Below are 14784 nucleotides of genomic sequence, written 5' to 3'. Positions count from 1 at the left end.
AAGGAATGGACTGAGGCTGGGGTCAAGGCATCAAGTACCACCACATACCACAGACAACATCAGAGGCGTCTTACCTGGGCTAAGGAGAAGAAGAACTGGACTGTTGCCCAGTGGTCCAAAGTTCTGTTTTCAGATGAGAGCAAGTTTGTATTTCATTTGGAAACCAAGGTCCTGGAGTCTGGAGGAAGGGTGGAGAAGCTCATAGCCCAAGTTGCTTGAAGTATAGTGTTAAGTATACACAGTCTGTGATGATTTGGGGTGCAATGTCATCTGCTGGTGTTGGTCCATTGTGTTTGTTGAAAGCCAATTCACTGCACCCGTTTACCAAGAAATTTTGGAGCACTTCATGCTTCCTTCGGCTGACCAGCTTTTTGAAGATGCTGATCTCATTTTCTAGCAGGATTTGGCACCTGTCCACACTGCCAGAAGCACCAAAAGTTGGGTTAAATGACCATGGTGTTCGTGTGCTTGACTGGCCAGCAAACTCTGGCCATCTATGGGGAATGTCAAGAGGAAAATGAGAAACAAGAGACCAAAAAATGCAGATGAGCTGAAGGCCACTGTTAAAGAAACCTGGGCTTCCATACCACATCAGCATTGCCACAAACTGATCACCTACATGCCACGCCAAATTGAGGCAGTAATATAAGCAAAAGCAGACCCTACCAAGTATTGAGTACATGTTCAGTAAATTAACATACTTTCCAGAAGGCCAACAATTCTCAAAAAAAAAAAAAAAAAAAATATTGGTCTTATGAAGTATTCTAATTTGTTGAGATAGTGAATTGGTGGGTTTTTGTTAAATTGTGAGCCAAAATCATCACAATTAAAAAAACCAAAGACTTAAACTACCTCAGTCTGTGTGCATTGAATATATTTAATACACGTGTTTCACAATTTGAATTGAATTACTGAAATAAACTTTTCCATGACATTCTAATTTATTGAGATGCACCTGTAAATGAGAATTTAACTCTTCTTCTGAAATCTGAGAAATTACTTCAATAAATAAGGACAGCTTTTGAGCCAATAAAGGGGCGCTGGATTATAGAGAAGGTGCACACTGGGTAAAATGTACCACTTCTGAATGTTGGCAAAGGAGTCAATAAATGCAGTTGTGCAATGAGTGGGTGAGCTCTAAATTTGAAAAGATGGAAGAATTACAATTAGATCAAAAGAGAGAAGTGGACAGCAAGGAGGAAGAGATGGCAAACAGAAACACAGGAAAGATAAGGGCAGAGCTGTCACACTGGTAACAACCTGACAGGAAACATTCGTTTTTGAAAGGAAAATTTGATACAACTGAGAAACTGGAGTCAGGGAGGCTGATGAATGTAGGGATGTATTATCTATGGATTTCTGAAAATACTGCAAATCTCGAAAAGCGTGTCATCAGGGTCATGATATGCATTGTGATATGGAATAAAAGGCTTTAATCTGTAATGGAAATGCGGAGAAAACACTGGGTGTGTAGTGTCTTCTAATATGGGCGTGAACCAGTGAAATCATATGCATAAAACACGCATGCAGACACATTTTTAAATTAAACATTTAAATTTTACATTTTTGTAGAACTTCTATTAACTTGGCACACACTGCTCAAGGTGCTAGTAGCTAAAATGTCCAATTACATAATCGTTCATTGCTTCATGTTATCATACAGGTATGTGTGTCGTACATCACATTTCCATTGAATCATGCAGACTAAGATGAAGCAATAAAAATGAAAAAAAAAACTCACTGATACATCACCCCAGAATTTGGCCACGTCATAATTGTTTGTTCGAAGGAACTCTGTGAACCAACCAATAGAGCGCTTGCTGCCTTTGTCCATCGTTTCATCTCGCTCAAAGTTCTCGTTGTGTTTGTTTACTGAGTAGTTGGTCAAGTGCATGTACAGCTGATTCTGAGGGGGGGGGAATTAAGATCCATCCATTATTACATAAATTGTCACATTTATGGTCTATATAACAGATGTCACATAACAGAACATCTGCATAAGAATATTTTATGAATATATGTAATACAACATTTTACACAAGAATGGTTTTACAAAGATTTACAATGCAACAGTTTATACAAGAATTGTTTAGCATACAATTCAATGCAGTGTGACAGCTTTTATATGAATCATTTTGCATATGGTTGAATTTACATATCTTCTATGTATACGTTTGCAACTTGTGTAACATTTTACTATGTAACAACTGCAGCAATACACTCATATTCATCACAATTAATGCCTATTATCTCAATTATGTGTGAAAGTGTTAAAGTCAATATAAAAAACAGCTTTTGCAATTGCTTACATGATTGATATCATATACCAACTTACCAGGTTTGACTCGCTTGGCATGTGGTATTTCTCTGTACCCATTCGCACCAGGCCGGCGTTGTGAGGAAGACACGTAGCGGATCACAGGAAGTAACAAGAATGTAAAATCTCAGGTCAAACTTGTAGCCCTCCATGAGGAAGGGCTTGTCTAAGTATTCCTGCACAATGAAGTGATCCTGCACCGGGAGCTTTTCACAATTCCGAATCAGAGATATCCTGGCGGAAAATGGATAAGATTCAGCGCACATCCCAAAAATGTGCTGCATATTTTATTGTTAGTTAAAATCCAAACCTCTGAAGTGTGTCAGAGAGAGTGAGTTTATTAAGGTGCTGTCTCTATCGCTGGTCCCTGGACCCTGACTTGGTCCAGGTTAATAGGACCAGACGTTTTGGTCTGTTTCAAGCTCTGCCATCATTTATTTCCTTTGGTTTTGAGCTTGAACAGCTCTCCAGCTCTTGGCTGCTCTAGTATACAGATGACGATGTGTTCACCAGTACCAAACACGCAAGAAAGTGAAGTTTAAATGTTTAATAAACAAAGGGGGCTTAGAAAAAACTGCTTTGGTGGTAAAACATACAGCAATTGGTCCGCATTGACTTAACTGGTTGCATGCTTCTCTGCATCCGGTTTGCACGTGGCCTCAGCATTTACCTGAGACGTCAACTTTCCAAAGACCACAAGCTGCTGAAGGAGCTAGGGCTTGATCGTTACAGTTCATTTGTTAGCTATGTCAGCTGATAAATATTGCAAAAGAATTTGTCTGCTTGCTCTTGCTGCAATTAGATGCAGAGGTTCAGCACTATTAAAACACAGCTGAACATTCTCAAGAATTGTGGTGTTACGAAAGATTCCCTTGTGACTTGTGATACATTTAACTCATTTACGGTTATTTGTTTAGTACAAGAACAAAGCTGCAGAAAATGGCCAAATAAGAACAAGGGCCACAAAAAGACCCACACTGAGTCGCTCCATTTGTTCAATTAAAGCAATTAAAATGATTTATTAAAGTGGCTCTTGAGGGGTTTCCAGGAATTATTACACTTCAAATGCATTTTTTTCACTAATAAATTCCACATAAATCACTGCTTATTGATAAAAAGGTGTTTTGTTTAATACATACAGTACAATTTTAATTTATGATAACAAATTAAATATTAATTGCTTCTGCTATTGCAAAGGGAGTTCAGAGTACTTGTATTTGGTGCGCAGCCAAAAGCAACAACCTGGCCAATCTTCCTTATCTCCATTGTATTGGCACACAGTCTCTAGCCCTGCACTTGGCGTATGCTTTCTCAGGTGTGTGTTTAGCGTCCAGTAGCTTGAGTTGTGTGATGTTGTGAGGATAATGGGGTTGTTTGAATTGCATGACATGATTGATGAGGGCTGATGGCAGGTAATCAAAACCCACTTTTGGCTGACTGTTTAATTTGGCATCAGTGGGGATCTCATCTTTTAGCCCTCCACAGTTTTTAACAAGCCTCTGCTTAGACACAAACAATATTCATTTAGTTTTCAGCCTGAATTATGTAGAAAGATATAACTTAATTTCCTGCGTCACGCTAAGCTTTTTCAAATTTAATCTCCAGCCTAGCAGATGATCTTCTTTCACTTTTTAAATGCGGCACAATGACTCAACCTTTGATGACTTCTCATTTTAATAAGTACTGGCTTGCTGTAGCGTATAACCATAGAAATATTCATTTACAAATGTATAAAAGACAGTCATAAATAGAACTAGTGCCCCATCTGCTGCTGTACACTTTCATCTTAAGAATAAGGTTTAGGCATTAAAAGAAAAGGTTTGTGTTTGGGTTATTATTAGGGTTACTGCTGTGGCACAATATTATTTATATACATAAGTGGAACACGGAACGATACTCCTATCAACCAATCACTGCCCAACCCTAACCCAGGGTTGCCCATTTGTGCCAACTCTAATTCAACAATTCGGAACTATTTTTGATGATTGTCACAATTCACCCCTAAAAGCAGTTGTACTGAACCTTTAAACTGGTCATGAAATTACCATTAACAAGAAAGACTACACAGACATATAAAGACAGATCACTCCTATTAATTATGAATGGGAGAAAGTGGTGGAGTATAGTGGAATAGTCCCGCATTCTCAACAAAAGAGCCAATCGTCAATCGGTCGTCATAGCATCACTGCAGTGGCAGGAGCTCATTGCTATAGAAACAGTCAGCATTCTGAGATGCACGCACTTAGAACTGCACATACACACTGGCTTATCTAGCCTGAGAAATACTAGCTTATTTGCATTTACACCATTTACGAGACAGTTGTTGCCAGATTTCATAGGTGATTTCAAATGTGAAATTTAATCGCAATCTTGGTGACCAGATTTGGAGAATTTAATGTTTCCCCATTCAACGAGTTACGAGCTGCACTTACATGTCCGTGAGGCATCTCATCCTCTTCAATTATAAACAATTATTACAGAGTCAGACATAATTATCCATAACCAAAAATGTTACAAAAATAGATTATATAATAACGTTTTAGTGGAAAAATTCTCACCTCATGGTCATTGTTTTGATTTGAATATGTCACAACTAGTTCAAATATTTCAATGCAACCAAAGCTCAAATCGGATCCAAATCACTGATCTATAATATAGAACTGGATTGCTCATGGCATCATTAAAGTGAAGCCGCCGCGCCACCATATTGGTAATCCCTAGTGTGCGAAAACGTTCCATTGAATTAATAGGAATTTGTATGATTTTAATGAGAAAACATCACCTAACAAGTCAGCGTTTATAAATATTAAGTATCTCTGTACATTATTACAATGCAAACACCCTAGGCATGTAAATGGTTATTTTTTAAATGTTGGGAATTTCCCCTACTTATTAAAAAGCTATGTTCATTACAGTAGTGAGCATCATAAACATGATAAACGTCAGACGGACTTGACCTCAACATATAAAACAAACGACAAAGTGCTCATTCTGAAATCTGAATTTATTCAGAGAAATAACTGACTATATACAGTACGGATTTAAAGACATAAAGCTTTATTTCCCAGATAGTAAGTTAAGTTTTTAATTTCATTAAAGAGCAATATTAACAACATAATTGTATTATTCATTGTAATATATTAAAATCCATTTCTGATACTAATACGTTCATGTTTAATAATTCCTGAATAATTATGTTCATGAAGAAAAAAGGTATATTTTGTGTTAGATCGTTACCTGTCTCATCAGTGAGCAGCAGACACCCACCTAAACGATTTAAATATATCACTTACCCTTACCAAAAGACCATAAACACTGCAGATAACATCTGAAGTAAACATTAATTTATTACACATAACATAAAAATGAGTCCTGTTTGACTGATTTGCTTCAAATCGAGTTATTTTAGGACAGCGGTTTGAATGTAACTCAATGGTGCTCTCTGCTGGTAGGGATTAGTAAAATGGCGGATCGAACACTTCAGGTGGCTTCACTGTCTGTTGGTAGTTTAGAACGTGATGAGCGATCCAGTCATATATATAGATCAGTGATCCAAATACAAAAAAGGTTGGAACTCCATACAACTCCTGTACTACTTTCAATTATAAATGAATGACTTCGGGTTTGTCAGAAATAGAAAATGTTCAAATAGCAAAATTTTACTGGAAGATTTTTGCCACTTTGGTAGCAGTAAAATCTTCATTTTAAGAAATAATCCAGAACAACACACTCATACAGGATGCAAAATTTCCAGTCTGCTGTAACTTACCCATGGCCCATGGCTCCATTTGCAGGCTTAACAATAAATGTTTTCTGCTTCCGTTTTCGTTTCAGCTCCTTTGCATAGTTCTGGAACTGCGTGCACTCGGCTGGGAAGATCCAGGTTTTGGGGATGAAGCTATATTCCTGAGGCTGACTTTTATTCATTCTAAGGAAAGAAAGAAGATATTACAATAAAAAAATAAAAAAAATCAAGTCAACATTCTTGGCTGGAGTGCAGCTGTAATCAGTCATGCATTTGATATGGTATCATGTTTTCGAACTCACTTGGCCATGTTCCTTGCCAAGCAGTCTTTCCGACAGATCTCACCCATTCCTGGGAAATAGTTTATTCTCTGAGGAAAATAATCACACTGTTAGAGGGCACTTGGTTATTCACCTTTGAGAGGAAAAACACAATATTACTGCCCAAGTCTTGAACTGAGACCATAATATTTTGACATTTATGTCCAATTACAGACTCAAAACAAAAGGTGGTTGTCAGACCTTTCTTAACCCCTATTTAGTTCCCCACGTTGTTTTTAATTTAAAAAAAAAAAAAGACGATCAATTTTGACTCTAAGGGCCAGGGTAATTGGTTCTGCATCAGAGCCCATGTAGTTGTAGGCACTTGACAGATGAATGAATTGCTTTGAATGCAAAGAGGAAGGGAGGGGGTGGAGAGTTTTTCTGTATTCTTTGAGCAAATGAGGCTGAACAGGGCCATTAATTTGACTCATATAACCTGTAGCTTGGCAGTTAAGCCAATCACAGGAAAAAAAAGCTTTGGAACTAATTACAAAAGTATTTTGTAAAACAAAAATAAAATAAAAGCAGAAAATCTTAAGAACATTCATGCTGTTGATTCTGATATTGAAATATCTGAATCAGAAATATAGTGTAACTTGAGTGGTTTAAATAACTCCAGTGGTTTATTGAGGGTGAGTAAATTCTGACAGAATTTTTGGGCAAACTATTAATTTAGGGTTGTTTTAGCTTAATCCAAAAGCCAGCCTTTATATAGCTTATATATCTTAGTGAATGGGAGACAATGCCTAAAATAAACACATGAATAGGATGAGTGTGGCATCTAAAAGCTTTGATTGGTGGTTGGTTTGTGGTAAAGTTTTTGAACAACTGATTGAATTTCTAAAAATAAATTATTGTATAAAGTAAATATTTGCTTCGTTATCACAAATTTTCTCTATTTTGTTATAGATCAGTACACACTATGATGGCCAGTAATTGAACTAAGGTACCTTGAAAGGGACAAGTTTGCTGATCTCAGGTGTCCTCAATTGATGGTTTACTACTGCACTGTACTTTAGCCATTAAGGTTGTATACAGTACATTAGATGACTTCAGCCTAATCAACTACAAATTCCTGTGAAGTGTTTTAGGAAAATGAGTATAAGCCAAGGTAATGGTCAATGATCTGAGCCTAGATGTTGGCTTTTATTATTTTTTTTTTTTAATGAAAGGAAAATCACAATACCTGATCGCTGAAAAAGCTCAGCGATTTTCTCATGTTGCACAGCAGGTGAGATTGGCCATCATCATCTTCTCTGGCTTTATGAAAGGTCATCTCCTCAATGACAATACGAACTGAAAATAAATCAAATTAGTTTCTTCATATGCTTTGGCAATGGATCAGATTTCTGTTTCCATGACTGAATGGACACAAACAACTGGCTTCATTGGTAGAACTCAACAACAGAAATCCTCTTATTCTTTCTTGAAATAAAAAACCTGTGATTATGCTTGACTTATGCTTTTGCGTCAACCCAAATGCTATAATATTACGTCTGCATTACATTACATTTTCAAGAAACATCATATAGTTGTAGTAACTGGTAATGTTATGAAAATTATGCAGATTTTTTCTTAAACATCAACATTACTGAATAAAACCAAATCAGTGTGGCTTAAACTTTAAGCTAGTAAAACCAAAAGCTTAAAAACTTGTTATACCTGTTAATTAATCATATAATTGACCATTAAGATTACTCTACACTAATACTAAGTTCAAATATGGGTGGTGTGTAAAAATCTTAATTAAAGTATCTCAAACACCTTTCACAAAAAAAAAAAGTGCAACATTTAATTGTATTTTTCCACTATTACTTCAGAATACTAAATACTAAATACTAGGTATTTAAATGTAAAAAGTAGACATTCTTTCTTAGCTTCAGAATCCAAGAGACAATGGAGATTTTCACATTAAAGTAAGTTTGCTGCACAAACTGTTTAATAAATATTTGAGAATATAAGAATTTAAAAGGGCTGTATACATAGAACGTCTCAGTTACATATGTAACCCTTGTTCCCTGAAGGAGGGAACTGATACGTCACATCGATGACCAATGAATTGGGATCTCACTTTGAGAGACTAATCTACTTTGAGTTTAAACTAAACGAGTCAATGTACGTTGGCATGCAATTATTGCATCCACCAGCAGCTGATCACAGCATGGGCATAAAAAGTCAGCAGGTGCAATGAATACCAGGTTTTCGCTGAGGAGCCGAGCCTGTGACCTTCGTTCCCTCCTTCAGGAAACGAGGGTTCCCTTTCTGTCGGTCACGTTCGACATTACAAATGGGATCTCGCCCGAGACACCAATCACCTTCGAGTGGTACAAAACAATGGTACACAAAGTACCTTGGTCTGCGGGATTTGCATCGCGAGCTCCGCCTCGCAGAGCGGGTATATAAGGAGCAACGCGAGCAACTCGCATTCAAGCTTTTGCTTCGTCGCCGAGGGCGTCCCTCTTTGGCCTCCTCCACTCCCGCGCAGCCACAGCAGCAGCCTTCACCCGGGCCGCAGCGAGGAGATGGCCGCAGAAGGGCGGTGCAACCCGTCTCTGCCCCTAAGCCTGCCAAACGACAGGCCAAGCGGCGTTCCTGAGATGGGCGACCCGGAGTTGGAGACATCAGCTCACCAGGAGATGGTAGCAGGACCACTCCTTCCCCCGGAGGAGAGCCGGGGGAGAATCCTTTGTTCTCGTTTTCTTTTTGTTCAGCCACTGGCCCTTTGGCCGGTGGTACCCAAACCTTCACTAAAAGAGCTGTTTCCTCTACCTCCGGGTCCCAAGAGGCCAAGAATGACAGTTGACAACGTGCTTCCTTGCCTCTCTCGTTCTCCTCTCCCCTTGCCAGTTTCCATGCAAAGCCGGCTCGAGAACGCTACATCAACCGTCAGGGTGGTCTACGCTCCCGGCGCATGTCGCAACTCGCTCGCCATTTCCTCTTGTGGAGTCACAAGCATCTGAGGTCGCTTCGTGCCATTCACATTCCGGGCAGGCTGCTCAATCGTGCAGCCGACGAACTCTCACGGCAGCAGTCTCGCCCCAGGGAATGGAGACTCCACCCCCAGTCGGTTCACTGATTCGGGAACGATTCGGAGATGCTCAGGTAGACCTGTTCCAGATGCCTTTCCAGAAAATTCCCACTGGCAGTTGTTTTATTCCCTGACCGAGGGCACTCTCGGCACGGACGCCCTGGCACACAGCTGGCCGCTGGGCCTGCGCAAGTATGCGTTTCCCCCAGTGAGCCTTCTTGCACAGACATTGTGCAAGATCAGGGAGGACAAGGAGCAGGTCCTCATGATTGAGCCTTTTTGGCCCGGCCGGACCTGGTTCCCCGAACTTGTACTCCTCGCGACAGCCCCTCCCTGGCCAATTCCTCTGAGGAAGGACCTTCTTTCTCAGAGACGGGGCACCCTCTGGCACCCACGTCCCGATCTGTGGAACCTACATGTATGGGTTCTGGACAGGTCACGGAAGGTTTAGGTACCTTGCCACCACAGGTGGTAGCTACCATCACTTCAGCTAAAGCCGTGTCCACAAAACACGCCTATGCTTTGAAGTGGAACCTCTTCATCACTTGGTGTTCTTCACGGCGTGAGGACCCCTGGAAATGTCCAATTTGGTCAGTGCTTTCCTTTCTTCAGGAGGGGTTGGAACGAAGGCTGTCTCCTTCCACCCTCAAGGTCTATGTGGCCGCCATTTCGGCTCACCATGACCCTGTAGAAGGTAAGTCTCTGGGGAGACACGATCTGACCATCAGGTTCCTGAGAGGAGCAAGGAGGCTCAATCCGCCTTGTCCTCAGCAAGTCCCCTCTTGGGACCTCGCAGTGGTTCTATCTGCACTGCAGAGGGCTCCCTTCGAACTCTTGCTCTCAGTTGAGCTAAAGTTTTTATCTTTGAAAACTGTGCTCCTGACAGCTTTGGCTCCGGTGAAGAGGGTCGGGGACCTGCAGGCATTTTCAGTTGACGAAGCGTGCCTGGAATTCGGGCCGGCTAACTCTCACGTTATCTTGAGACCCCGGCCTGGGTACGTGCCCAAAGTTCCCACCGCTCCTTTTAGGGATCAGGTGGTGAACTTGCAAGCGCTGCCCCTGGAGGAGGCAGACCCAGCCCTGGCGCTGCTCTGTCCAGTATGTGCGCTCCGCACATACGTGGACAGAACTCGGTGCCTTAGGACCTCAGACCAGCTCTTTGTCTGTTACGGAGGCCAGCAGAAGGGAAAGGCTGTCTCCAAGCAGAGGTTATCCCACTGGATAGTGGATGCTATTGTCCTGGCTTATCAGGCTCAAGACCTGCCATGCCCCCTAGGGGTGAGAGCTCACTCAACTAGGATTGAAGCTTCCTCCTGGGCGCTGGCGCATGGCGCCTCGCTAACAGAAATCTGTAGAGCTGCGGGCTGGGCGACACCTAACACATCCATCCATCCATCTTCTTCCGCTTATCCGGGGCCGGGTCGCGGGGGCAGCAGTCTAAGCAGAGAACCCCAGACTTCCCTCTCCCTAGACACTTCCTCCAGCTCTTCTGGGGGGACACCGAGGCGTTCCCAGGCCAGCCGGGAGACATAGTCTCTCCAGCGTGTCCTAGGTCTTCCCCGGGGTCTCCTCCCAGTGGGACGCGCCCGGAACACCTTCCCGGGAAGGCGTCCAGGAGGCATCCGGAACAGATGCCCGAGCCACCTCAGCTGACCCCTCTCGATGTGGAGGAGCAGCGGCTCTACTCTGAGCTCCTCCCGGGTGACTGAGCTTCTCACCCTATCTCTAAGGGATCGCCCAGCCACCCTGCGGAGAAAGCTCATTTCGGCCGCCTGTATCCGGGATCTTGTCCTTTCGGTCATGACCCAAAGCTCATGACCATAGGTGAGAGTAGGAACGTAGATTGACCGGTAAATCGAGAGCTTCGCCTTGCGGCTCAGCTCTTTCTTCACCACGACAGACCGGTACATCGACCGCATTACTGCAGAAGCTGCACCGATCCGTCTGTCAATCTCCCGTTCCATCCTTCCCTCACTCGTGAACAAGACCCCAAGATACTTAAACTCCTCCACTTGAGGCAGGAACTCTCCACCAACCTGAAGTGGGCAAGCCACCCTTTTCCGACTGAGGACCATGGCCTCGGATTTGGAGGTGCTGATTCTCATCCCAGCCGCTTCACACTCGGCTGCAAACCGTCCCAGTGCATGCTGAAGGTCCTGGCTTGATGAAGCCAACACGACAACATCATCCGCAAAGAGCAGAGACGAAATCGTGTTGTCACCAAACCTGACCCCCTCCGGCCCCTGGCTGCGCCTAGAAATTCTGTCCATAAAAATCATGAACAGAACCGGCGACAAAGGGCAGCCCTGCCGGAGTCCAACACGCACCGGGAACAAGTCTGACTTACTGCTGGCAATACGAACCAAGCTCCTGCTCTGGTCGTACAGGGACCGGATAGCCCTTAGCAAAGGGCCCCGGACCCCATACTCCCGGAGCACCCTCCACAGGCCGCCGCGAGGGACACAGTCGAATGCCTTCTCCAAATCCACAAAGCACATGTGGACTGGTTGGGCAAACTCCCATGAACCCTCCAGCACCCCGTAGAGGGTATAGAGCTGGTCCAGTGTTCCACGGCCTGGACGAAAACCACACTGTTCCTCCTGAATCCGAGGTTCTACTATCGGCCGGATTCTCCTCTCCAGTACCCTGGCATAGACTTTCCCAGGGAGGCTGAGAAGTGTGATCCCCCTGTAGTTGGAACACACCCTCCGGTCCCCCTTCTTAAAAAGAGGGACCACCACCCCGGTCTGCCATCCCAGAGGCACCGTCCCCGACTGCCACGCGATGCTGCAGAGGCGTGTCAGCCAAGACAGCCCCACAACATCCAGAGACTTGAGGTACTCAGGGCGGATCTCATCCACCCCCGGTGCCTTGCCACCGAGGAGTTTCTTGACTACCTCGGTGACTTCAGCTTGGGTGATGGACGAGTCCACATCTGAGCCCTCAGCCTCTGCTTCCTCAATGGAAGACGTGACAGCGGGATTGAGGAGATCCTCGAAGTATTCCTTCCACCGTCCAACGACATCCCCAGTTGAGGTCAACAGCTCCCCACCTCTACTGTAAACAGCATTGGTAGGGCACTGCTTCCCTCTCCTGAGGCGCCGGACGGTTTGCCAGAATCTCTTCGAGGCCGACCGATAGTCCTTCTCCATGGCCTCACCGAACTCCTCCCAGGCCCGAGTTTTTGCCTCCACAACCACCCGGGCTGCAGTCCGCTTGGCCTGCCGGTACCTATCAGCTGCCTCAGGAGTCCCACAAGCCAACCAGGCCCAATAGGACTCCTTCTTCAGCTTGACGGCATCCCTTACTTCCGGTGTCCACCACCGGGTTCGGGGATTGCCGCCTCGACAGGCACTGGAGACCTTACGGCCGCAGCTCCGAGCGGCCGCTTCGACAATGGAGGTGGAGAACATGGTCCACTCGGACTCAATATCTCCAGCCTCCCTCGGGATCCGGTCGAAGCTCTGCCGGAGGTGGAAGTTGAAGATCTCTCTGACAGGAGGCTCTGCCAAACGTTCCCAGCAGACCCTCACAGTACGTTTGGGTCTGCCGAGTCTGTCCAGCTTCCTCCCCCGCCATCGGATCCAACTCACCACCAGGTGGTGATCAGTTGACAGCTCCGCCCCTCTCTTCACCCAAGTGTCCAAGACATACGGCCGGAGGTCGGATGAAACGACCACAAAGTCGATCATCGACCTACGGCCTAGGGTGTCATGGTGCCACGTGTACTGATGGACACCCTTATGCTTGAACATGGTGTTCGTTATAGACAAGCTGTAACTAGCACAGAAGTCCAATAACTGAACACCACTCGGGTTCAGATCAGGGGGGCCGTTCCTCCCAATCACGCCCCTCCAGGTGTCACTGTCATTGCCCACGTGGGCGTTGAAATCCCCCAGTAAAACGACGGAGTCCCCAGTCGGAGCACTTTACAGCACCCCTCCCAGAGACTCCAAGAAGGCCGGGTACTCTGCACTGCCGTTCGGCCCGTAGGCACAAACGACAGTGAGAGACCTATCCCCGACCCGAAGGCACAGGGAAGCGACCCTCTCGTTCACCGGGGTAAACTCCAACACATGGCAGCTGAGCTGGGGGGCTATAAGCAGACCCACACCAGCCTCTCACCATGGGCAACTCCAGAGTGGTGAAGAGTCCATCCTCTCTCGAGGAGTGTGGTTCCAGAGCCCAAGCTGTGCGTAGAGGTGATCCCGACTATCGCTAGTCGGAACCTCTCAACCTCACGCACAATCTCGGGCTCCTTTCCCGCCAGTGAGGTGACATTCCACGTCCCTAGAGCTAGTTTCCGTGTCCAGGGATCGGGCTGTCGAGGCCCCCGCGTTCGACTGCTGACCGATTCTCTAAGCACCGGCCCCTTACAGTCCCTCCTGTAGGTGGTGAGCCCACGGGAAGGCGGCCCCACGTCGCTCCTTCGGGCTGAGCCCGGCCGGACCCCGTGGGGGGAGGCCCGGCAACCAGGCGCTCGCATACGAGCCCCAACCTCGGGCCTGGCTCCAGGGTGGGGCCCCGGCTGCGCCATACCGGGCGACGTCACGGTCCTTTTATGTGATCTTTTCATAAGGGGTTTGTGAACCGCTCTTAGTCTGACCTGTCGCCTAGGACCTGTTTGCCTTGGGAGACCCTACCAGGGGCATATAGCCCCGGACAACATAGCTCCTAGGGTCATTCGGGTACTCAAACCCCTCCACCACGTTAAGGTGGCAGTTCAAGGAGGACCTAACACATTCGCAAGATTTTATAATCTCTTTGTAGAGCCCTTGTCCTCCCAGGTACTCGCTCCTTTGGGCCAGTAAGGACCTGCTCGGTGTCAATCCACTTGCTGTGCCATTCCACTCTGTGAACTGGATGCGTGCGCTATTCCCCTCAGGTGAGTTCCTCAGTCAGAACCCTGGGTTCCTCTAGCACTGTTAATGTCCAACATTTGCGTACATGCCCTTTGGTCAGCCCTGTGTGGGACTAGGTGCCTCCATGTGTTGTGATTCCCCTTTTCTGGGCAATCCCACGTGTGTATGTCCACAGTAAGTCTCTCCGCAGCATGTGTCTTTCCCTTGGCAAGCCCCTTGCCAGCTCTGTCGTTGAAACTTCCGCCCTGCGGGCTGGGTACCTCAGAGTTCTTATGTAGCACCACCTTGGTGGATACCTGCCTTCTGTTAGTCCTCTCACGGGCAGCCAGCCTGCTAGCATACGTCCAGCTGGAATATGCTACCCAGTGTATTCTGTGTAAGTTATGGGCCCTCACTCGTGCTGGCCTCACGACAGGGTGCTCTCACTGACACGGGTCGAAGACTTGAATGCGAGTTGCTCCTTATATACCCGCTCTGCGGGGCTGAGCTCGCGGTGCAAATCCTGCAGA

General features: G+C 45.5%; 1 protein-coding gene across 1 annotated transcript in view; it reads right to left on the bottom strand.

Annotated features, from left to right (window-relative positions):
- Positions 1–14784, bottom strand: part of ttll7 (tubulin tyrosine ligase-like family, member 7) — a 101059-nt gene that overhangs the window by 64296 nt on the left and 21979 nt on the right. Inside the window, 7 exon segments of the mRNA XM_059528708.1 lie at positions 1742–1906; positions 2336–2397; positions 2400–2551; positions 6087–6245; positions 6365–6432; positions 7567–7619; positions 7622–7681. Of these exon segments, the coding sequence (XP_059384691.1) occupies positions 1742–1906; positions 2336–2397; positions 2400–2551; positions 6087–6245; positions 6365–6432; positions 7567–7619; positions 7622–7681 (719 nt within the window).

This window comes from Carassius carassius, chromosome 38 (assembly GCF_963082965.1).
Source record: "Carassius carassius chromosome 38, fCarCar2.1, whole genome shotgun sequence".
In the NCBI taxonomy this organism is placed as follows: domain Eukaryota; kingdom Metazoa; phylum Chordata; class Actinopteri; order Cypriniformes; family Cyprinidae; genus Carassius; species Carassius carassius.
This window is presented reverse-complemented; position numbering and strand designations above follow the sequence as displayed.